Below are 25,844 nucleotides of genomic sequence, written 5' to 3' on the forward strand. Positions count from 1 at the left end.
AGTCCCACCTCCACCTTGTTACCCTTACAGCACAGGTCACCACTAGCATACATGTCTTGCACCAGTCTAACACTTATCTGACACTCCAGACTTCGAACCAGAGTTCCTCTCTCTGTACCCTGTCGGATGCCTTTTCTACAGCACACCTCACCAGTGTCTCACAGCTAGCATACATGTCCTGCACCAGTTACCCCAGTTCTCCCAGTTACAGTACCGGATCTCCTTTAAAGCCCCTGCATGTCTTTGGACTGTTTTTGGAAGATAGAAAGTCCGACAAAAATATGGATTTTTAAGCGTGCAGGAGAGCTAACGCTCTAAAACTCCGACGTACAAGTGACTGCTTTTATTCCGCGCCTTGAAACGTCTGACAGAAAGTTCCTCATTCATCGGAAAGTAGATGAAAAGCATCATTGTTCACACCTCGTGTGTTTTCTGGTGAGTTTGACATCATAATACGAGTCATTTTTTGCGTGAGTCAAACTGCCAGAAAGCGGGTCTGATTCCGTGTCAAGCTTTGCATGTTTTTTCTTTTTTTTTTTTTTTTTTTTTTTTTGTTATTTAACGGAGGTGTGCATTCTTGAAACAGTTTTTGCATTTGGAAAAAAAAAAAGGTGCAGGTGCACAAACGAAAACAAAAACAGTCGCTAATGATCTCAGCGGGCGGTCAGGTGTTCAGGCAGTGACGGCTCCTGACTAAATTACCAGAAAGAGCGACTTCGGCGACGATGAACCGGCCGCGATAAATGAAAATCCACAAATTAGCAGCCATAATTCACTTAATTATTTACATATATAAAGATTTTTGTAACAGTTCCTGTATCATTCACTCAACGCAACCCTGCAGCTACAGGTGGATGTGAAATGGACTGAATAAATGTGAGGCGCCGCAAATGCAGAGAACGATGCTATCGTCGCTAAGCTAATCAGAGCCCAGGATACAGAACACCACGCTCGGGTTGGTCGCTACAAAACGCTTGTGCTGCCATGAAAATAATAGACATAATAGATTTATAGAAATAGAATTATACTGCACATCCGCAGTGTAAAAATGTCTTACGGTGAGGGACGACTGGAGGTGGAGGCTGTGAATGACACGGTGGCATGTCTGTAAATGGTTGCATGATGTGTGAATGACAGGATGAACGGGTGTGTGTCGCTATATGACGTGAATGAGTGAGTGAATGATTACATGTCTGTATAAAATGTCTGCCTGAGAGGGTGAATGGCTGTAAATCTAGAAAATATGTTATTGAGAAGGTAAATGGTTGCACGTCCCCGCTTTAGATGTGAATGAGAGGCTGAATGGTTGCATGTCTCTATGTGACATGTGAATGAGAGGGTGAATGGCTATAAATCTAGAAAATCTGTGAATGAGAGGGTGAATAGTTGTATGTCCCCGTTTTACATGTGAATAAGAGGGTGAATGACTGTTTTTCCCTATATGCGGGTGAGTGAATAATTGCATGTGTCTACAAAAGTTCTGCCTGAGAGGGTTAAAGGCTGTAAATCAAGAAAATAAGTCAATGAGAAGGTGAATGGTTGCACGTCCCCTTTTTACATGTGAATGAGAGGGTGACTGGTTGCATGTCCCTATTTGACATGTGAATGAGTGGGTGAACAGCTATAAATCTAAAAAATGTATTAATGAGAGGGTGAATGGCTGTAAATCTATGAAATTTGTGAATGAGAAGGTGGATGGTTGCACATACCTGTTTTACATGTGAATGAGAGGGTGAATGGCTGATTGTCCCCATTTGACATGTGAATGAGAGGGCGAATGACTGTTTCTCCCTATATGCAGCTGCGTGAGAGAGTGAATAATTGCATGTTTTTATAAAATGTATGCCTGAGAGGGAGAATGGCTGTAAATCTAGAAAATGTGTCAATGTGAAGCTGAATGGTTGCATGTCCCTATTTGACATGTGAATGAGAGGGTGAATGGCTGATTGTCCCCATTTGACATGTGAATGAGTGAGTGAATGATTGCAGTCTGTATAAAATGTGTGAATGAAAGAGCGAATGGCTATAAATCTATGAAATGTGTTAATGAAGGGTGAATGGCTGCATGTCCCCGTTTTACATGTGAATGAGTGGCTGAATGGCCATAAATCTAGAGCATGTATGAATGAAAGAGCAATCGGTTGTATGTCCCCATATGACATGTGAATGAGTGAGTAAATGGCGATAAACCTATAAAATGTGCGAATGAGAGGGTGAATAGTTTTTTATTTCTTATTTCGCCTAATAACAATTGAGACAGAATCTGCCCCCTTGTGACCCTGACCGCAGGATAACCGGCGTAGATGATGAATGAATGAATAAAAAAATAAAACAAGCTTTCACTGTATTTGGGAAAGTAAATGAACGCTTTCATTTAGCATTTCCAGTTAGCTTAAATGTGCTTCACATTAGCCTAAATCGGTAGGAAACTAGAAATCAATGTCCATCGCAGGGTATATCAATGTACTGCGTTACGTCACGATAAAAACGACCATGTGAGGCGGCAGAATGTTATTTTCATTTAATAGGAATCAGCAGGGATTGTTTATTAACCGCGTCCGCGGTTGCCAAAACACCGGCGTTTTTGCGAAGGATTCAAACGAGCCGCGGCCGATCCTCCGTCCGATAACAAGCCGTCTCATAATAATGGGCCGGTTTGATGAATGGGTCTGTTTTTAGGGAGGCAGACGCTCGGCGGGGAGCCGGCCTTGGGCAAATATAAAATCCCACGGGTCACAAAGGCAGATGGATGGACTGCAGTTCTCTGTCACTTTTATCGCTTAACTACTCGTCCCTGGATTAATAAATCGAGATTCATGACTGGCAGCTCCGGGGGCTTCCGGCTACGGCCGCCACCTTTACGCAACCTTGACTCCTCCGTCCTCCTGCTTCCGACCCCGACGCCGAACACAAAGTGCACCAAAAAGAAAAAGTGGGGATGATTTTTCCAAAACCCTGTTTTGTTTTGTTTGTCTCGTTGCGGATCTCCGAGACGGCGCTAGCCTCCGATGCAGGAAGGACAGCTTTTCATGGGAAAAATTGTTAGCATACTGTTAGCATATACGCTGGACCCTCGCTACTTTGCTGATTTTTTTTTTTTTTTGTTATTATATTCCAGCTCTGTCTCCTGTCTTTTGGTCATTGTTACTGTTTGAAGACCATCTCACCACTGTCTCCTGATAGTCTTCGATCTCCTCGTACCCCTGACACTTTTCTCCATCCATTCCAACCTGCTTGAACCCTTTTCTTCACCTCTTTTCCACACTCTCCATTTGAGAAGGGACTTTTGACCCTAAGTACTTGAAATCCTCCTTCATCTTGATCTCCACTCCCTGTAGCCTCACCGTTCCACCCGAGTTCCTCTCATTCGCACACATATATTCTGTCTTGCTCACTTCATTCATCTCCTTTCCAGAGCATACCTCCACCTCTAGATGTTCCTCCACCTGTTCCCTGCTCTCTCTACAGATCACAATGTCATCTGCAAACATCATGGTCCATGGAGATTCCTGTCTAACCTCCTCTGTCAGCCTGTCCATCATCACTGCAAACAAGAAGGGGCTCAGAACTGATCCCTGATGGAGTCCCACCTCCACCTTGTTACCCTTACAGCACAGGTCACCACTAGCATACATGTCTTGCACCAGTGTAACACTACTCTGACACTCCAGACTTCCTCATACGATACCAGTGCCAGTACCACTCTGTACCCTGTCGGATGCCTTTTCTACAGCACACCTCACCAGTGTCTCACAGCTAGCATACATGTCCTGCACCAGTCTAACAACAACACAAGAGTTCCTCTCCCTACACCCTGTCGTATCCTTTTTTCTACAACACACCTCAACAGTGTCTCAGACAGCTAGCATACATGTCCTAGACCCCGGGGTTATTGAATCTGTAAATACCATCAAAATTATCAGAAATTCACTTTTTGGGGGGGGGGGGGGGGGGGGAGAGGTGAGACATTTGCGAGGGATTCGGTGCGGTGGACAGCAGGAACGTCGACGGACGAGGCGCTGTAAGAGTCATTCAAAACAGGCTGAGGATAATTTGATGGTTTTAAAAAGGATCTCGGAAAACGCTCAAGTCGATGCACTTGTAAGTCAAGGTCCGACTGTACAAATGAAGCCATCTGCTTCAATTCTGTGTGTTACTTTTGAAAAGAGGAGCGGCTACACCCCGTCGCTAAATGAGTTTTAGCCTTAAAGTGTAGCAAAGTGTGCACGCTATCTTTAGCAACACATTGTAGCATAAAGGTCGTAGCCGGTATGCTAAGCTCAGGATAAAACATCTTCGTCCGATCTTAACTACACTCAATAACTGATTTCTTTGTATTCTTTTTTTAGCATTTCCTATACATTACTTGTTATTTATAAAGTACATTTTAATTAATAGCGTTAATTAATAGCGCGTTGATAGCGTTTCGATTCATTTTAACAGGAAGATTTAATTTGATATACGAGCAAACTCGACTCGATATACGAACAAAGTCAACTCTTAAGTCAAGGTATGGCCATATTTTTATATTTTTAAACACTGAATCTCTTGTATTGCAGAATATAAAGAAAATATCATTTTTAACGGTGGGGGGGACGATAATCTAGGCGGAAGTCAAAGTTCTGTTTTCCAAAATAACGCGATGATTTATTGAAACTCTAAAAAACAGGGACACGACACGCTTTTGCTGCTTCTAAACAAATAACACTGAGTTGGTTAAACTGATTAATTGTCTCGTTTTGAAGGCACAAATCGTAATTGTTGAACTGGAGACTCGACAATGGAGGCTTCACTTTGTGCACCATTAACCCCCAAATTGTCGGGCCCGGACTAATTGCTGGACCGGGTTGAAAATTGGCCCAGAATGGCTCTAATTTGGTCGATGATGACTTTTGGACCCGGGACGATTTTCTGATTAGCGTTCAATCTGAGCGTCGGAATATAATCGGGTGCCAAGGGAGAGCTTCTCTGCAGCAAAGCCGGAGAACCGACGCCACGCCGCAGCGGTACGGTCCGGGTTACATTCCCCTACGATGCTACGAGGTCGCTAGCTCAATTCCATGGCGGCTTCTCCAGCTCCTCCCACAGCATAAACACAAGCACCGGAGAACCTGAGCAACCCAGATGTGTGAATGAGTGAATAGTGGTATGTCTCAATGTGACATATGAATAAGTGAGTGAATGGATATATGTCTCTATACGACATGTGAATGAGTGAGTGAATGGATGTATGTCCCTATACGACATGTGGATGAGTGAGTGAATGGGTGTATGTCCCCATACGACGTGTGAATGAGTGAGTGAATCGATGTATGTCTCAATGTGACATATGAATGAGTGAGCGAATGGATGTATGTCCCTATACGACATGTGAATGAGTGAGTGAATGGATGTATGTCTCTATACGACATGTGAATGAGTGAGTGAATGGATGTATGTCCCTATACGACATGTGAATGAGTGAGTGAATGGGTGTATGTCCCCATACGACGTGTGAATGAGTGAGTGAATCGATGTACGTCTCAATGTGACATATGAATGAGTGAGCGAATGGATGTATGTCCCTATACGACATGTGAATGAGTGAGTGAATGGTTGTATGTCTCTGCCTGACATGTGAATGAGAGGGTGAATGGATATATTCCAATATTTAAAGTATGAATGAATGAATGAATGAATGGTTGCATGTCTCTATTTGAAGTATGAATGACGAGGTGATTGGTTGTGTTTGTCAATATGAAGTATGAATGGTTGTGTGTCTCGGGAGAACATGTGAATGAGAGGCTGAATGTGGCCTTTAGGTGGATCTGAAGCTCCTGAATAATCTCTAAAGCGCCGCCTGCCCCGGATGAGCAAATAGTGTGTTTAAAAATAAAATATAAAAAAAAAATGAGGGAGAAGAGGGGGAAAAAAAAAAAACTTATTCCTCCTGCATTTTCTTTCAACAAACGGAGCCGATCACCAAGATTCTGTATTTCTTCGAGTCATTAAAAAAAAAGAAAAAAGAAATAAATATATAGATGTATTTTTCACCATCTATGAATTAAGTATTATTCAAATCGAGCTACGAATCGTTGCACAAACTCTGCAGAAGTATGGGAACGCAGACGGAGCAGAAGCCCGTCATGTCTGCAGGTGTTACAGGAGTTTATCGCTCGCACACACACACACACACACACACACATACACACACACACACACACACACACACACACACAAGCAGTGTGTAAATGTCCCCTGGCAGGCGTGGTCTGCAGAGGGGGCAGATCGGCTGATGAAGGTGCAGAGGGATAAACACAACAGAGGTAGATAGATAGATAGATAGATAGATAGATAGATAGATAGATAGATAGATAGATAGATAGATAGATAGATAGATGGTGCATCAATGCCATCCTGATCTCTGAGTTTAATATATAAATGGGTGAATGAATGAATGAATGAATGAATGAATGAATGAATGCAGATGGTAAATTGGAGCCTATATGAGTGAATGGTTGCGTGTCTGCACATGGTGTGTGAATGAATGAGTGAATAACATGTTTCTATGGGATGTGAATGAAAGGGTCAATGGTTGTTTGTTTCAATACAAAGCATGAATGAGTGATTATGTGGTGTTTCTGTATAAGATGTGTGAATGAGTGAATGCCCGTATGTTTCTACATGACGCGTGAATGAGAGGGTGAATGGTTGGATATCCGGAAATTTGTGAATGAATGAGTGAATAGAATGTCTTTACATGACGCGTGAATGAGAGGCTGAATGGCAAATCTCTATATGTGTGAATGAATGAGCGAACAGTAAGTTTCTACATGACATGTAAATGTCTTCGCGTATGATGGATCCGGGTTGAACCCCGCCTCTCGGCCAATCACAGACAGAATAGGCTCCTCCGGGATGAACGGATGAATGGATGAACGCGTAAATAAAATCCTGTCAGCAGGTACCTCCTTCCAGGAGGCTGCCATCCAGACGCCGAGCACAGATGACCCACCATGCATGAAACCCATCCCTCCCCCTCCTCCTCCGCCCATCCTTCTCTTTCGGCAGTGAATAACAATAATGTCACATGGTGGTGGTGGAGTGTGTGTGTGTGTGTGTGTTATTTACTACATTCATCTAAAGAAGAGCAGTAATTACAGGACTAGAACCTGGATGCTCATCAGATCCTGCTGAGTCCCACTTTAACTCTGTGTGTGTGTGTGTGTGTGTCTGTACATGTGTGTGTGTGTGTGTGTGTGTGTGTGACCTCCTCACCTGCTCCAACCTTTCCTCATCTTCCCTGCAACTCTGCAACTAAACACGGAGCTAAAACACTGAGGCGAAACCCAAAGGCATCATCTCCATCTCCACCTCCATCATCATCTCCATCTCCACCTCCATCATCATCTCCATCTCCACCTCCATCATCATCTCCATCTCTCTCACAGTCTATTGGAGCTGCTAAACTAAAGATGCAACTTGGGTGACTTGTGCCCAGAAGCTGACAGCCCTGGAGCTCCACCCTCCTCCTCCACCGTCTCCAACCCCGCGGAGGTCGCGTCACTCGCGGCTAAACTCCTTCACCTTCCCCGGCTGCGGAAGTCAACTTCTACCGGTGCTGAGAATAAGGATTTATAAAAAATAAAAAATAAAAAAAATTATAATGATTTGAAAAAAAACAGTTTCGAGTGTTTCGGTGGGTCTTACACGCGCACATGCACGGATCACGACAGCAGAAAATGCACACTTTGCAACTGAAGCGGACCTGCTGGTTCACTGCGTGCGGGGCGCGAAACGCAAAGAAATTAAAAAAAATAATAAAAAATGGAGAAATGAAATAATGTAAAAAAGTATAATAATTTAAAATAAACAGTTTCGAGTGTTCCGGTGGGCCTTGCACGCGCACATGCACGGATCGAAGCTGCAGAAAACGCACGCTTTGCAACTGCTTCACCGCGTGCGGGGCGCGAAACGCAAAGAAATTAAAAAAAATAAAATGGAGAAAAAAAAAAGTAATATATGATAATTTAAAATAAACAGTTTCGATTGTTTCGGTGGGTCTTGCACGCGCACATGCACGGATCGCGGCTGCAAAAAACGCACGCTTTGCAACTGCTTCACCGCGTGCGGGGCGCGAAACGCAAAAAAAAAAAAAAAAATGGAGAAAAAAAAAAATTTTTTTTTATTATAATAATTTAAAACAAACAGTTTCGAGTGTTCCGGTGGGTGTTGCACGCGCACATGCACGGATCGCGGCTGCAAAAAACGCACACTTTGCAACTGAAGCGCAAAAAAAAAAAAAAAAAAAAAAAAAAAAAAGGAGAAAAAAAATAAATAAATAAAATATTTTAAAAAAAATTAAAAAAAACGCGGTCGCGGGTCCGAGTTGGCGTGACGAGTGCGTGGAGTGCGTGGAGTGCGTGGAGTGCTCACCTTCCGCGGCCGTCCCGCCGGAAACCAGCAGCAGGGAGGCGAGCAGCGCCGTCATCCCGGCGAGACCCGCAGCCCGCGGAGGCATCCTGGAGGGACGGGGAGGCTGCGGGAGGAAACCCCGGCTGGAAGAAGAAGAAGAGGAGGTCCGTCCTCTTCTTCTCGCGTCCTGCTCGCTCCTGTGCTCTCCTCCAGATCCTCTCAGCTGCTGAGTAAGAGGAGGAGGAGGAGGGCTGGAGGATGCTCTCACAGCCGCCTGCCCTCCGCCGAGTGATGGAGGAGGAGGAGGAGGTTGGAGATGAGGAAGGAGGGAAGGTGGAGGTCCGACGCCTCCCTCCTTGCGCTTCTTCTGCTGGAGATCTTCAGGGGGGGGTCGAACCGTCGACGCCGTCCTGCTTGGACTTTTTCGGATGGATCTGGAGGAGGAGGAGGCGTGTTCGGGAACGTTCAGTGATCGAATAAGTGATTTGATATCAGAACGGAGTTAGAAATTAAAAATTCAGTCGTTGATGATCTTCACCGCTTCCAGGGGTGCCGGAGTTCCATCCCGGCTGTGATTGGACGAGAGGCCGGGATCGCCCCGGACCAATCAGGGGGCCGCTTATAGAGACGTGCAACGTCCAACATGACATCCAATCACTCCAACATGATGTTGTTGCTGTCAGGTTTCCTTCTTGCGGGTGAGGAAGACCTTCTATGGAGCTCGTCGGTGGTAGGACCTCGTTCTGGCGCGCAAGTCCAGTCCAATTTCTTGAAGAGTACTTGTACTCTTCCATGACCTAGGGTCTCCATGAAGCTCCCGTGGGAGGAACCCGAGGAACCCTGCGCAGACTCGGGGGGGACGAACATGGAGGCTCCATTAGAAACACAGCGGCGGTAAATTGAAAAGCGGGGCGCCCGAGGACGGTAACGATGTCATAAAAACCTCAAACAGAACCGAAACTGGGACTCAGGTGCCAGGCTAGCCTGGAGCTAAAAGCGAGAAGGGAGTATCTATGTGGGAAAAAGAAAGCTAATTTAATAAGTAGCTGATCGAGGGATTACAGCGGCGTGGGAGGCGCCTTTCCATTAAACACCGGCGGATGTCAATGTTTAGCATTCTGCGCCGCGGGTCCGCTGAACAAACCCGACGAGAGGCCGCTGAACCCGCACCGGACGACGGGATCCGTGATGGAATAACATCCTCTGCGAGAAGGTCATCGGACCAAACCGATAGAATCGAAAGAATGCATCACTTTTGGGTGCTGATCACCATTTCACAAGTGAAGCGTAGGTCCGCAAGGGATGACACCTTTAAGCGGTCGGCACTTTGCCGGGAGAGAGTCCCCAGAGGAGATGTTTGGAGTCGCCATGTTCTCCCCGTGTCTGCATGGGGTCCCTCTGGGCTCCTCCCACAGTCCAAACACCTGCAGGAGGTTCGTTGGAGTCCCCGCATTGTCCTGGTTCGAAGACTTGTATGCTCACAGGAAGTGGCCCGGTGATGGATCCGGGGCGAACCCTTCTCCTCGCCCTGAGGAGACCTCCAAAGGAAAGTGTACTTTGAATGACGGCTCCATTTTTTGGAGAAAGTTTCTTTTTCTTTGTGCATTTGAACCCCATCTTCAGTCCCTCAGCCGGCCTTTTTATAAATATTTTGGCCGGCAATACAAAGTGCTCGGCGGACTCCACGGAGGTGACCCTGCCGTTTGAGAAAGAAATCATCTTGATTTAAACTTCAAGGACGTTATGGACGGAGGCTCATCCTGCAGACAAATCCAAAGTTAATACTCTGCACTATCTGCACTTTGGGCTTTTATCGGGATGATAGGAAACAGAGGGCTTTTCAAATGATAGAGAACCTGAGGGCCTGGAGTTCAGAGCAAAGTCAGGATATTGACAAAATAATTGTATTTTAAAAAAGACGGACATACCGCTCGGCGCTTGGGCCTCACCGCAAGAAGGTTCCAACGGCCCAAAAGTATGCAGGAGCTTCATCGGAGATGGCCCAGAAGTGACTTGTATGTCTCCATTTGTGGCCCCTTGATGGATCCAAAGTCTGGGATATGCCTCCTAATTATCAGATATTTAACCAAATTAACCAAAAAAAAGCACTAATTCATTCATCATTCTAGCACTCGGGGTCACGGTGGAGCTGGAAGCAAAGCGACAGCCCCGAAGGGTTTGACAAAGTTTACCCGGTGAAGCTGGAGGTAACTTCTCAGTGATCTAGCGGTTACCCCGTTTTTGAGAAACTCCAGTAGTTCCCGTCTGCAGCGCCAGTCGTTGCCGCTGAGCCTTCTCATGAATCTTCTACACGGCCTGCTTCTGCGCTGTCAGTTCCTGATGCTTTTCATTTTATCAAAGCCTGATTTTTTTTTTTCCTTTCCTGGATATTCAGAGTTTACTGGCTTCCTCCCGATGCTGATTTTTTTTTTTTTTTTTCTAATATTTACAATCTTTAAAGCGGAGCAAAAGCGTATAATAAAAATGAAAAAAAAAAAAAAAAACTTGACGAAACTCATCAAAAGCTAGCCTCGTCTAAACTGCTAGTTTTGACGAGCCTTTGAGTCCTGCACCCTGGCGGCCAATTGTCGCCGGATTTCCAAGTCTATTTTTTGATGCCTTTCTTTCGGCGGATTTCAAATACCTCGAACATTTGGTTCCAGGTTTTTTTTTTTTTCTTCAAAGGACCGAAAGGCTCCGGCGGCCCGCCGCATCCCCCACCACCTCAGCCGGTAACTCCAGAGAGAAAAAGATTATATACATTTGTCCGAAGACATTATGGGGAGGGATTGCACGACATGCTAAGTAGGAGGTGGTGAGAAGGGCGACCTCCCCTGAATCCCTGCTCTTGGACAAATATTTTTGCGAGGCCTGAAACTCCTCGTCCTTCCATCTGTTTTTGGCACCTCCCTCCGGGAAGCCGTTTTGAACCCCGGCGGAAGAGAAGCAGCACAAGAGCACAGTGGACCGAGAGGATCCACCTCACACAGAGAAGGTGAATAAAATGGCGTGAACGCCGTTCCCACCTGAGGCCTTCGGGACCGCGAGCTTCGTTCCCATGGCTGCAGAACTTCGAACTCCGCGACCCGAAGCTGGAGGTGACGTTCCCAGCTCCTGTGGGAGGGTTACCGAAAGGCCCGTGACCCACCTCACCCCATGATGCCAACAAAATAGGAGAGAACAACTATCTTATCCAGGGACGGCTAACGCCATCTACAGGCGGGGAGGGGAACTGACTCTACCTTGGTGAACCACTTCACGAGAGCACTATGACCAAGACATGGGTCACCCGTGAAGAACAGTGGTGATGAGCAGAGGTTGGTTGTGATGCTGACAAGAACCTGGAGCAGGAGTTGGAGAAGAAGCAGGGGTGAATTTCTTCCATATATGGAGTGTACTTCCTGTCCTGTGCCATCGTGACCCGACATCCCCTGACTGTGACCTTCAAGATGGTGCCTCTTCTTTATGCATAATAAGCTACTCTTGCCGTTTGTTCTTTGTACTCACTTGCAAACTACTCTGTACTCTGTGAGACTTGTGCTTTTTGGGGCCTCAAAATAAATATCCCGGGACCGTCCCGATCACGCTTTGTCATTCACAGACTTTCTTAAAGAAGCCTCCAATAGGAAAGAAACCCCTTCGGCGACTGTAACCATTTGTCACCATAGTGACCTCTTACTCACGTTTGCTAGCAGACACCCATCGCTGGGATATTCCCAGGTTAGAATTGATTTTAATCCGCTGATTTCCGGCTTGCTGAGGTGTTTGAAAATAATTTCCATCCCGCCGCTATCCCACACCTCTTATCAACCTCCCAGCCTGCTCCTTACACCTGGGCGACATTGTTAACGAAGTGGAACCAACACTTGTATGCTCGCGGAGGAATTTGGTGCCGCCCGCCCGTCAGAAAAAAACGGCAATCACGGTATCGTTTCAGGCATAATCAAGCCATCTCCTTCACCTGCTGGACTTTTAGACATTGAGGAAATCTCTCCTCTGGGGGAATTAGGTGTCGGGACAGGTGAAAGACAGAGTCGGGCATCAGGAGACTTGCCAAACAGTGGAACCGTCTCTCGGGCTTTTCGGTGTTTGCTTTCCCGACGAAGAAAACCGGCATGGAACATCTGACGTGAGGGAGCCGTGATGTTGTGCGGAATCTGCAAACTTCAATCGAATCCTCGTTACTCTTCAGAGACACGCTCCGAAGTATGGATTTATGGTAGGCGGTCGTGCCGATTGCATAATTCATATTGAGGTATTCGTCCGGATACCCCGCGGAAAGGCCCGTCCGAGAGACGATCTCCTCCGGGGAGCACCTTTTCGCACTTTTCCGAGGAGGCGACCCTCGAAACATTATCTCGCTGATGAACAGCGGCGAAAAAAAAAAGCCGATTACAGGACGTACCGAAAGCATACGACCTCGCGGCTGCAACTCAGCAAAAAAAAAGACCCTTTTTGTCAACTGAACAAACCGTCCCCCTTCGCGTCGCTCACTCTGAATATTTAGTTAGCGCTCAGAATAATGAGTGGACTAGCGTGACACACCTCATCAGTCATTTTGATATCCTCCACAGAGGTGAAACGCCAATTACGTTGTTTAGCCAAAGTAGCGTTCGCCATTATGCATGCGCTGCTCTGCATATATTAACGCCATGTGAAACTCTGGAGTGCCTTCAGACACCCACTAATGTCGGTCTCCGGCTAATAACGCGAACGAAAAAAAAAACAAAGCCAAATATATCGATGACCTTCAAAACGGAGAACATCGGGATCGAGGCTTTTTCATGTTCCCTGTGAAGATCATCAAATGGAGCGCCGGTAGCTTAGCATTGCTCGCGTTCACCCACACAACTTTTGATCCTGACTCTGAACCGCACACTGCGTTTCATCGAGACGAAGGTTTGTTGTTTTTTGTTTTGTTTTGCGACGGGGAAATAAAATGGAGAAAAATCAACGTTACGACCAATTAACAGAAGATTCTTTTTCTTCTTCTTCTTCTTCATCTTTTCCTTTGGTCTTCCTCTAGACCTCCAATTCCAGCATCCGACTACCAATATGTTTGCTACCCCTCCTCCGTCCGTGACCCAACCATCTCTGACCTTCTCTTCAAAACATCTACCATGTGCCGTCCCTCTGATGGACTCATTCCTGATCCTCTCCATCCTGGTCACTCCTTAAGAGAACCTCAACATCTTCATCTCAGCAGCTTCCAGCTCTACCTCCTGTCTTTTGGACACTGTCCCTAGTTGTAGGCCGTACAGCATCGCTGGTCTCACTACTGTCTCCGAAACTTTTCCTTTCCTTCTGGCTAGAAGACTGATAGTCCATTCCAACCTGCTTGAACTTGTCTCGTCACCTCTTTTCCACACTCTCCTACGCTCTGGACCTGAAATCCTCCAACTTCTCGATCTCCACTCCCTGTAGCCTCACCGTTTCACCCAGGGTTCCTCTCATTCACACACAAATATTCTCTCTGGCTGTGACTAACCTTCATTCCTCTCCTTTCCAGAGCATACCTCCACCTCTCTGGATGTTCCTCAACCTGTTTCCTGCTCTCACAACAGAATGTCATCTGCGAACATCATGGTCCATGGAGATTCCTGTCACCACTGCAAAGAAGAAGGGGCTCAGAACTGATCCCTGATGGAGTCCCACCTCCACCTTGAACTTCTCTGCGACACCGCCAGCACACCTCGCCACTGTCTCACAGCGAGCATACATGTCCTGCGCCACTTCTCTGACACTCGCTCATACAATTCCAGAGTTCCTCTCACTGTACCTTGCCGTGTGCTTTTTCTAGGTCTAAAATAACATAAGATTACAGGTTGTTTTTTTTTTTTTTATTGTCAGATTGAAGTATCGCGGCACGGCCTTTATCCGGGAAAGTAAATTCACAAGCCCTCGTATTTGATGCCATGAGAAAGCTCGTTCCACACCGCCACTGGTAAGACAAGCGCTTTCAACATCATTAAAAGTTCTGAACGACAGCTGCGGAAAATGAATTGCGCTTGGCTATAACCTTTTTTTTTTTTTTTTTTATGACTGCAAGCCATGCTAGCATTCTGAGCTCTTTACAATCCCTTTAAAATTCAGTCAGGAGGCAGGCTATGTTTTGAAAGTGAGCCTCTCTTATGAAATGGTAAAATACGACCAAAGTAAAGACATTTACATACAGTTTGCATAATCATAATCATGTGGGTGCAGAAAGTTGCATGTTGGCAACCGTCCAGTCTGAGCGCCGCCGCTTTTTCTGCTCTACCGTACCCTTGAAACCAACGCTAACAAGAGCCAGAATGAGCCGCGCGGCCTCCGGTTCATTTCCCCATCGAAAGCGCGCTGCCAACACTGATGAAGCCGCCGCATGATCATATTCAACGCAGCATGTGAGGTAAGGAATGATAACTGGCGGCAGAAATGAGAGGCGGCACCTGTTCAGAGGCGGTAGAAGGTACAAGGTACAGGGAGGCAGCGCCATGAAAGGTAGCATACATACCTTATACCACATATGGTATACAGCGATCCCTCGCTATAACAAGGTTTACTTTTCACGGTTTCGCTACTTCACGGATTTGCATGGTGCCTCGTGTTCTGCATTCTGATTGGCTAAAAAAGTCACTCCGCTTCTTCTCTACCTGTGCGTCAATAACGTTGCAGTTTAATATGTACAGTAAACCCTTGTTTTTCGCCGGGGTTACGTTCCGAAAAGAACCTGCGATAGGCAAAATCCGTGAAGTAGAAACCTTTTTTTTTTTTTTTTTTACAATTATTATACAATTAAATACTCTATTATACATCGCTGCTGTCGTCCTTGTGATTTTTTCTTCCTTCTTTATGGAACGAACAGAAGATTCGTTCATTCCGTAATGCCGACCTACAGCCGCATAGCTTTTAGCTTCCCTTAGCATGTCCAGAAGTTTAACTTTATCTGCCATAGATAGCATCTTCCTTTTGTCGCTCCAGAGCGTTTTCTCAACATTATGGGTTTTAGAGAAATCGCAAGAGAATTTGCACGTACGTCATGTAAATTCGTCAAGCTGTTTTACGTACGTGTACATATTAAACTGCAACGTTATTGACGCACAGGTAGAGAAGAAGCGGAGTGACTTTTTAGCCAATCAGAATGCAGAACACAATGCACCATGCAAATCCGTGAAGTAGCGAATCCGTGAAAAGTAAACCGCGTTATAGCGAGGGATCACTGTACATGTATGTAAAACAGTTTGCCAAATTTACATGACAAATTCTCTTGCAATTTTCTCTAAAACCCATAATGTTGAGAAAACGCTCTGGAGCGACAAAAGGAAGATGCTATCTATGGCAGATAAAGTTAAACTTCTGGACATGCTAAGGGAAGCTAAAAGCTATGCGGCTGTAGGTCGGCATTACGGAATGAACGAATCTTCCTTTCGTTCCATAAAGAAGGAATAAAAAAACATGAGGACGACAGCAGCGATAAGTTTTAATAAGGATGCAAAAAAGGGTTGCAACTGTCCGCAATTTTTTTCATAATCATTTTTAATTTTCTCCCGTTTAATCCAGTTACTCGGGTCGCGGTGGGCGGAGCTAATCTCCGCAATTTGAAGCCTTCTGTTCACATTGATGATTAAAATTATTATTTGACAGTACAGTACAGAAGTTATTTGTTGAAAAAACGTTTCTAAAGCGCAGTACTTTTATTTGTGAAACAAACGATTGAGCCTGTAAAATGGTTTGTTCTTTCTTTTCAATGTATAATAGAGTATTTATTGTATAATAATTGTGAAAAAAAAAAAAATAAAGGTTTCTACTTCACGGATTTTGCCTATCACGGGTTCTTTTTGGAACGAAACCCCCGAGAAAAACAAGGGTTTACTGGTCCCTGGATTGCACTTCTTCTGGATGGACACCTCTGTTGCTCTTCTTCTGCTGGAACCCTCCACTGAACTAAGGGTTGCTGATCACCACCATCTCCTGAGCGTCCATCCAGTCCAGCTCCAGCTTCAGGCAATCCGGCCTCTCGTACGCTGTCTTCTGCTACTTGTCCACCACCTCTAGTCCTGAGTCTGGTTGGTCCATCATTGACTACCTGGAATGAACCTCCACAGAGTCTCACCTCAGTGGTTCTGAATCACCTTCTACCTTGATTTGGTGCAACATTAGTTCCTTGTTAAAATCTTGCGACTTGACTCGAATGTCTTCACTTGAAGACACTTCACCCCTCATCCCAGAGGCTTCTTCAGTCATCCCAAACATGTCTGTGGAAGTTCTCAGTCACCCTGGTCTTGGTGAATTCTCTGAGAAGCCTCTTGGATGAGGGGTGCGATGTCTTCAAGTGAAGAAATTCACTAAGTGAGGCATGCCGTTCTCCTGCCTCATGATTAACCCGTTAACTCCTGCCAATCAACAAGCTACTCTCTGGGGTTCAGATGTTCGTAAATCTGATTGGGATGAAGTCAGTACCTCACCAGCCGTGAATGTCAGAGTCCACGGTTGTGTCATCGAGTCATGGACCTTCTTGTCACCGATCCATGCAGTACTTTGGGTCCTGCGTGGTGGACCAGGTGAACCTGGGGAGGTAGTCGGGTGGTACCGGGATCTTCTCTGCGCCCTTCCTGATCAAGACTTTCCAGAGTGGGTCAACCACGATCTTAGCGATCCGTTGTTCACGGTTGTTAGCTTGTTGCGCCGGTAGGTGCACCTGGTTGGCGTCCAGCTCTTCATCTTAGACACTCTTACTTGGACATCTACCACGTCCTGTCGCAGGAGGCTACCGTGGTCTTGCGCCGATTGTTAAACGAAACATCACAAATTCAGAGGAAGCGATAAACAAAATCAAATCTGACTTTCAATGAGAGTACAGAAAACTCTTTTGGGCGAGATACGATAACTGGGCCTCCTAGTTTTTTTCCTCAAAGCGTGAATTTAAAAAGCCCAGAATTGGGCTTCTCTGAACAAGGGTAGGCTTTCGGTATTGATCCCTCAAACACAACGTCGGTTCAGTGGAGAGTTTACAGAAGTGGTACTCGGATAATCCTTCGCTCTCGCCCTGCATTATTTATCAAAACGTTGTTAGCGTCTTCGGATTCACTTGCTGACACGCTAAGAGAAGGTTTGGATAAAATAGATCAAATTACATTCGGCGCCATTCAAGAACGATACGTTTCATCTTAAAGGGCCACGAGTTGCTGCCGCGGCTTTGCATTTTGGATTGTTGTCGTAAATATTCATGCACATCGATAGTTGCGTGTCCGGGGAGACCCCGTGTTTTGCTTTTTCTTGTGCAGATTAGTCAGACCGCAAGTACAACTTGATTATTGAAGGATATTCCCGTAGGAGACTCATCCACACCTGTGCAGAAATTCTGGAGGAAACCATCTAAACAGCGGTGTGATCAATAACCGGTGGTGTTAAAAAAAAAACAAAAAAAAAAAACAGCAGAGCGTTGAATTTTTACTTTCCTGGAAAACAGTCGAAATGCACCTTTACTTACAAAGTCGGGAATCGAAATTCTGGGCATGAAAAGTCCTGTTGTGGTGGACCAGCATACAGGGATCATAATCCTTCACGTTGCTCTTTTCCCCCCAAAAAACAAAAACAAAGTCATTAACCAGCTCTTCCACATGCTAATGCCAAATCACATTTTGTTCAAAGTGATACAAATCTACTCGGACCTGAGCAGAAGGTGCCGAACCATACTTTCTGCCGAAATGAAAGGAAAATGTCTTTGTAGGAAGTGAGTTGGTGTGAGAGAGGAGGATCCGGAGGATAGGGTTAGATCAGGGGTCGGCAACTTAAATTTAAAAAAATATTAAAATTTAAATTTCCAAAACTTTAAAATTTGAATTAAAAAAAAAAAAAATTGAAATTCAAAAGATTTAAAAATTTAAAATACTTTTTTTTTTTTTGTTAATTAAACTTAAAAAAAAGCCACAAAATTTGACATTTAAAATGAATGAACACAGCATATGACTTTTTTTTTCACCTTTATGCTATCCAAATGCACCGCGGACAGCCAAATAGCAAAAAATTTAAATTTTAAAACTTCAGAATTTAAATTTCCAAATTTTAAAAATTTAAATTTCCAAAATTTTAACATTTAAATTCAATTTTTTTTTTTAAATTAAATTTTAAAAAGCAACAAGATTTGACATTTAAAATGAATCAACGCAGCATATAACGCTATATTTTTTTCACCTTTATGCTAACCAAATGCACCGCGGACAGCCAAGTAGCAAAAAATTTAAATTTCCAAAATTTTAAAATTTAAATTTCCAAAATGTTGAAACTTAAATAAAAAAAAAAATTCAAAAATTTAAATTTAATCTTTTTTAAATTAAATCTAAAAAATCAACGAAATTTGACATTTAAAATGAATCACCACAGCATATCACGTTTTTTGTTTGTTTTTTTCGCCTTTATGCTATCCAAATGCACCGCAGACAACAAAGTAGGAATTTCACTGTACAGGGAAACAAGTTTCTACGCTGCATTTGACCATAAATGCTTTGAACGTATAAACAAAATGTGTTGCAATGAACAACTGCAGAGAAAAACAAATTACATTTACTTTTTTCTTTCTTTATCTATTTATTCTTCTAAATCAGACCCGGGCATTTTACGGCCCGCAGGCCACATCCAGACAGTTTTGCTTTTTTATCCAACCTGCCAAATTATTTTCTTTGAATATTTTAATATTTTAATATTGAATATTTTAAGTATTTTCAACCAACATTGAATTTGGAGCATTTTTTCCTTCTGTTCAATTTTGTATGGATAATTACATACAAAACAATGTCGGTACATTTATACGATCATTTATAATTGAAATAAAATGTCAAAAAACACGCAATTTATATATTCAAATTGCAAGTTTCATTTTGTTCAATTTACATGATACTTTGTTGGCCCCCAAAATAATTGCCCACCCCTGTTTTAGATGTTTTTTTTATATTTTCTGTCTTACATCGCTAACCCAGAGATGCTGCTATCGTTGTATTGTTGTGCCGTGTCCTTCTTTTCTGGTTATTTTTTTGTCCGTTTTGATTCCACTGAACCCGAGAGCCGCTATCTGGAAATTTGGTTGCACTCTGTGTAACGACAATACAAGTCTTGAATCCTGGGCAAGAGCTCCCGTTACCAATTTTCTTAATGCGAAGGGGAGGGCAAATCAGTGAGGCATCAAGAGTAACTTTGAAAAAAATATGTAGTAGAAAAAAAGAATAATGTACAAGAAGTCGCCCAAGAAGAAGTGGAAACAGATTCAAGATGGTTGTAGAAGGAAGAGAAAGGATTTAAGACAGCAGGTAACCCGCTCACAAACATGGACGCTAGCGGTTTTAGCTGTTGCTTCAAAATTTAACACCAATAAATGATGCTAAATCATGATAAACCGCTCGCAGGGGTTCGCCGGCCAGTTCCCTGAGGCTGGAGAACAAATAATTCTGTTGTTTTTATTTGCTGACCGTTAGACGACAATAAGGTTAACATCGGAACATCTACAACTCTGGAACATCTACCAGGTCCAACCTTTAGTGGACATACATGAGGAGTCACAGGAAAGTCGGTGGATATTATCCAACAAGCTAACATGCCGTGCATACCTCGCCCTCTGGTCTTGCACATTCCCAGCCAGTCCTATTAATTCTGTTATCTATCCCATCTATTCATTTGTGCGGCAGAATAATATCCTGATTTCGTGCATACATGTCTCGCATCTCAAATGCCAGCTGCGAAGAGAGCCGAGCCTCAGACTTGACCTGCAGGTAAAGAGAGACGCATTTCAATGATCACAAAATAAATTCCAACGGGTTGCCGAGGAGGATCCGGCGATGTCGGGGTCTCGCTTGGAGATACTGACTCCGTTGGACGGATGCAGCAGCGAAGGTGAGGTGATTATCCGCTCTTTGGACAACTCCGTCACGAATGGTTTCCAAAGCAGTACTTGTTTTCGCAGACCCCTTTTTTTTTGGCGCAAGCCAGTCCAGTCCTGCCCCGAGAGACCAAAAATGTCCATTCCTGTGCTCTTAACTCCCAGCATCTCCAGTTCGTCGGTGATGAACTTGGCTCTTGGCCGTGAAGGCCAGTCTTATAAGAGTGGAGCGTCTGACTTGGGAGTTGAGAGCATACATATGCGATCCAGGCGGAGCACAGAAATGTTGCTTATATCAGAGTCAGAAACAGCTTTATTCGTCCCCAAAGGGCAATTGGGGGACACATGGGGTAGCAGCATCAAGAAATAAATCCTTCTTCTCCTTTTGGTCTTTTCCCTTCAGGGGTCACCACAGCGAATCAACCTACTCCATCTAACTATCCTCTTGCACTACATTCATTCCTCTTCTCTTTCTGCTTCCAAACAGGCCTTCCTCCTTTCCTTCTTTGACCTACGGTAGCCTAGTGTCCATTGGTCCCCTGTAGGTCATGGGTACCAATGGGGGTCGCCGGCCAGTGCTGCCCTGAGGCTGCATTTTGAAAAAAACAAATACTAATAAATATGTATACAAATAAATGACTGTACCAAATTGTGCAAATTGCAAGTAATCTCGCTCTGCATTTCTGTAAATAATAAATCATGAGTAGCATTCCACTCGGCAGATGAGGGGGGCTGGCATGGCAGTGAGGGGTTTGCAGGGTTGCAGAGTTGGACGGCTCTGGGGATGAAGGTTGTCCTTCTCCTTTGGGTTTTGCTTAGCAGACGTTCTTTGGAGTGCAATCTTACGGCAGTACCGCAGATCCAGGCAGTATAGCAAGGTAGATGGGACTGCTAGCTAGGTGTTAGCTCGGGCAGCTAAAGATGTCTTTGCTATATATATGCCGTATTTTTTGGACTATAAGCCGCTACTTTTTTCCTAGGTTTCGAACCATGCGCCGTATACAAAAGTGCGGCTACTCCGTGGATTTTTCTTCCGCCGCTAAGGGGGCGGAAGTAGAATCCAAAAGAAGATAAGACGTAGGAATCAATGCAAAGAAGAATAGCAGAAAGAGCAGATAAAAAGCAGATAGAACACGCACGACAAATTACTAACTGGTACTTATTTTCAAAACCTCGCCGCTTCATCATGGAAACCACAAGAAGAAGCTGGTATGATGCAAGTTTTAGGTTGAAGGCCATTGAGCTTGCTATCCATGAAGGAAACGCAAGCTTAGCATCAATGAATCTATGGTGAGACGTTGGAGGCAGCGGGAAGAGCTCATGCAATGCCAGAAGTCGAAAAAAGCTTTCAGAGGACATAAAAGCAGGTGGCCTGAACTTGAAAATGTCCTGGAGGACATTTCTTTTCAACATAGATATCTGTGTCTTATAGCCTGGTGCGGCTTGTATATTTCTTTATTTTTATTTTTTTTAAATAGAGTGGATGCAGCTTATTTACAGGTGCGCCCTATAGTCCAGAAAATATGGTATATCTTGGTGATAAATGCCTGAACCTTTGCCAAGCTTGAGGGTTCCTCCCTGTGATGTCCACATGATGCCCTTTCAGAAGGTACAAGTCTCGTCCCAGGAGCTCTCCTGAAGACATCAGGGGCAGGAAGTCCTCAACCTGGTAGCTCCGGTACAGGAACTATTCCTATCCTTCCCAAGAGCTACCCAAGGACATTCGGACACAACGGAACTCTAGGATGCTTCTTTGAAACCCATATGTTCAGAGAAGGCGACTCTTTCTAACCAAAACAAACCCAAACCCCCCGATGAACGCCTTTCTCCATTCGGATGGCGAGTTTTGTCACTCGGCGGAGGCGGGTTCAACCTTTTCCTTTTGCGTAACACGATGCTAACTCGTGCTAAAGTACAGCCCCGACCTTTCAGGCGGACGACCTTTATGGACTCGGGTCGCAGTTGAGCACGAATATTTGCTTGTGTCTCACCTTGGTTCTCTCTGCGACCGACCGCTCAGCAGCAGCGGCGGTGATTTGGGTTTTATTCAGCTTTTATCCTTGTTCCGTCTTTATTGCTTTTACGATTCCAGCGGTTATCCATCCTGGATAACCTTTAGATACACCCTGTTTGCACCGCGGTCGTCCGTTTGCGAGCCTCCCTCCGACACGCCGCCACTCGATGGGTAATCTGAGCGTGACCGCGGGTTCAAATGCCGACCGAAATAAAAGCGGTCAAATCGCATCGGGCGACTTCATTTGAACTGCGAGTGCCAGTAGCTTCGGAACCGGAACAAGTTTCGGTTAGGGTTAGCCCTAACCCTAACCCTTCGCTCAAGGGGAAATGTCTTCTTCTTCTTCTTCTTCTTTCGGCTTTTCCCTTCAGGTGTCGCCACAGCGAGTCAACTTTCTCCATCTAGCCCTATTCTCTGGATCCTCCTCTCTCACACCAACTACCTTCATATCTTCTCTCACTACGTCCATCCATTCCTCTCTTTGGTCTTCCTCCAGACCTCCTGCCTGGCAGCTCCACCTTCAGCAACCTTCTACCCAGATCTTCACCATGTTTTGGACATGAACACTCCTTTGTTCATGTCCAAAACATCTCAATCATCACTTTGTCTTGGTCATACATGTCTTGCACCCCTGTGACAGATTCTTCTTCTCCTTTCGGCTTTTCCCTTCAGGTGTCGCCACAGCGAGTCAACTTTCTCCATCTAACCCTATTCTCTGGATCCTCCTCTCTCACACCAACTACCTTCGTATCCTCTCTCACTACGTCCATGAATCTTCTCTTTGGTCTTCCTCCAGACCTCTTGCCTGGCAGCTCCAATTCCAGCATCCGTCTACCAATATATTCACTATCCCTCTTCTGTCCATGACCCAACCATCTCAGTCTGGCTTCTCTGACCTTCTCTCCAAAACATCTAACATGTGCTGTTCCTCCGATGGATCCTTTCCATCTTTGCCACTGCCGAAGAGAACAACAACATTTACTTTAAGGACAATTAAATTGTGTTATCTCACCAAATTGGACAATTGGCATTAGGCTACATGTTAGACGTAGCACAGCACAGGTGTGCTTTTCTTTTAAAAAAATGGGAAAAATGTCTTGCGGGTCCAAAAAGAGTTCAGTCGTGGACGTGAGCACAATATTCCAAAATATCAGCCATCCATTCACCAGTCATTCCTGATCCTCTCCATCCTGGTCACTCCCAAAGAGAACCTCAACATCTTCATCTCTGCAACCTCTAGTTCTGCCTGCTGTCTTTTGGTCATTGGAACAGTTTCTAGTCCAAACATCATCGCTGGTCTCACCACTGTCTTGTACACCTTTCCTTTCCTTCTGGCTGATGTTCTTCTATCTCTTGGTACCCCTGACACTTTTCTCCACCCATTCCAACCTGCTTGGACCGTCTCTTCACTTCTTCTCCACACTCTCCTACGCTCTGGACTGTTGACCCCAAGTACCTGAAATCCTCCAGCTTCTTGGTCTCCACTCCCTGTAGCTTCACCGTTCCACCCGAGTTCCTCTCATTCACACACATATATTCTGTCTTCTAACTTTCCAGAGCATACCTCCACCTCTCTAGATGTTCCTCTACCTGTTCTCACTACAGATCATAATGTAGGGGAATGTAATGGCTCTTAAAACGCAAGGGAAGGGGGTTGGAAAAGTCAATCACCAAGCGCCTCTCCGACATCGCCTGTGCATTCTGGTAAAAAAAAAAAAAATCGAAATCACGCCGATAAAATTATGAAGAAATGATGTCACGCCGAGCGGATGGGGATTGGAGATCTCCAGCTCTGCTATCAATATGGAAATTCGGCGACCGTTTTTTTGGGGCGCCTTGTTACCGCGGTCGGTAAATAAGCGCTTATTCTGGAGCGCGAGCCATTCCATTCATTAGCGTCTGTCAGTGTAGATTTACAATAATATCAAACCTTTACAGAGAGAACATTCGTGTCAAGACTAAGTAGTCTCACTCCCGCGTTCTAATCTGGTTTCATGGATCAACCCCCTCAAGGACTTTACCCACCGCCACCCGTCCCACTCGCGGAACCGTCGGACTCGGTGTCACAAACGGGAAGCCGACGGCTCCATCATCGGAGAAAAAAAACAAAACCGAAAATCGGATAGATGCTACGCGTCTCCTCGATTATTTGTCGCCGCATCAAGGAGGGGATCTGATGAAAGTGCTTCGCAGCTGCGACGGGACGTAAAGCCATTCCGCCGTAGACGAATGAGAAAAATAATTTCTCTCTCGTCTTTTTTTTTTTTTTTTTTTAGTGTGTGTGTCCCCAAATTGCATTTTCTCATCTCGGCCAGCTGACTTCTTCACTTCTTCAAGCCCTCCCAGACATTAGCATTCAATGAGGTACCGGCGCTCTCGCTGTTAGCCGCGAGCCTCATCACAACGAATATGTTCTGCATTCATCTCGGGATTAAATGCCAAAAAAAAAAAAAAGGCGGACGGACCGATTCGAATCGGTCCGCTCGCTCGACGGGAGGGTTGGAGGCCGGGTTCGCATCCGCCGCCCGTCCGTCTGAATCCGCTGGTTTCTGCGCGTCTGCTCTGAATTCATTAGCGATGCTAACCTCCTGCCACGCGGCGCTGCTCTGGAGGGAGTGTCAAACTTCAATTAGCGGACGCAATGGAGTGGAGGCTTCCAGGAAGGAAGGGGGAAAGGAAATAATACGGTGCTGCACGGCGAGGAGGCTTCACTTTTTCAGAGTGAGGCAGAAATAAAGCTGACAGTTTCCACGACGTCCACGGCTTCAGAATTGTCGGTTTTGTACAGATGGTGGGAAAGTAGCCGACGCAGAACCGGCACGGGTTCCAGAATCGTTCGATTTAGATCGAAATTAAAAAAAGGAAATGGAAGTCATCCATTTGTTCTTCTTCGTCCGTGGACTTGGACCTCCTGCCCGGCGGCTCCAATTCCAAAAGGGTTTGAGGAACTGTTTCCTCAAAGAATTAGCCTGAGCAGGTTCTGGGAACTGCAAGAAGTTCTTGCAGTGCGAAAGGGGCTGATGATATCTGGCACCGGTAGTGAATAATCTACCACCTTTAGATGCCCATCTTGGAGATCCAGGATTAAACTTGAGTTTCGGCACTAGAGAGTCCCAGAGTTTGTCTTCCTCTTCTGTCCCTTTGGACTTTTCCCTTCAGGGGTCTCCACACCTTCTCCATCTAACCCTATTCTTTGAATCCTCCTCTCTCACACCAACTAACTTCATATCCTCTCACACTAGACCCCTCAATCTTCTCTTTGGTCTTCCTCTACACCCTCCAATTCCAGCATCTGTCTGGCGGTATCTTCACTATCCCTCCTCTGTGCGTGACCCAACCATCTCAGTCTAGCTTCTCAGACCTTCTGTCCGAAACATCTAACATGTGCTGTCCCTCCGATGGATCCTTTCCATCTTTGCCACTGCCAAAGAGAACAACAACATTTACTTTAAGGACAATTAAATTGTGTTATCTCACCAAATTGGACAATTGGCATTAGGCTACATGTTAGACGTAGCACAGCACAGGTGGGCTTTTCTTTTAAAAAATGGGAAAAATGTCTTGCGGGTCTAAAAAGAGTTCAGTCGC

General features: G+C 45.1%; 1 protein-coding gene across 1 annotated transcript in view; it reads right to left on the reverse strand.

The window, feature by feature from the left end:
- The window catches only part of LOC147237033 (contactin-associated protein-like 4), a 125,442-nt gene extending 116,777 nt beyond the window's left edge, over positions 1–8,665 (reverse strand). The window contains exon 1 of the mRNA XM_086139442.1: positions 8,416–8,665. Coding sequence (XP_085995568.1) covers positions 8,416–8,500 — 85 coding nt within the window. The 5' untranslated portion in view covers positions 8,501–8,665. The remainder of the gene's footprint in view (positions 1–8,415) is intronic.
- Positions 8,666–25,844: the final 17,179 nt, after the last annotated feature.

The sequence above is a fragment of the Fistularia commersonii genome, chromosome 1 (assembly GCF_037954325.1).
Source record: "Fistularia commersonii isolate RoL2024-O1a breed Wild chromosome 1, RoL_Fcom_v1.0, whole genome shotgun sequence".
NCBI classification, from domain to species: domain Eukaryota; kingdom Metazoa; phylum Chordata; class Actinopteri; order Syngnathiformes; family Fistulariidae; genus Fistularia; species Fistularia commersonii.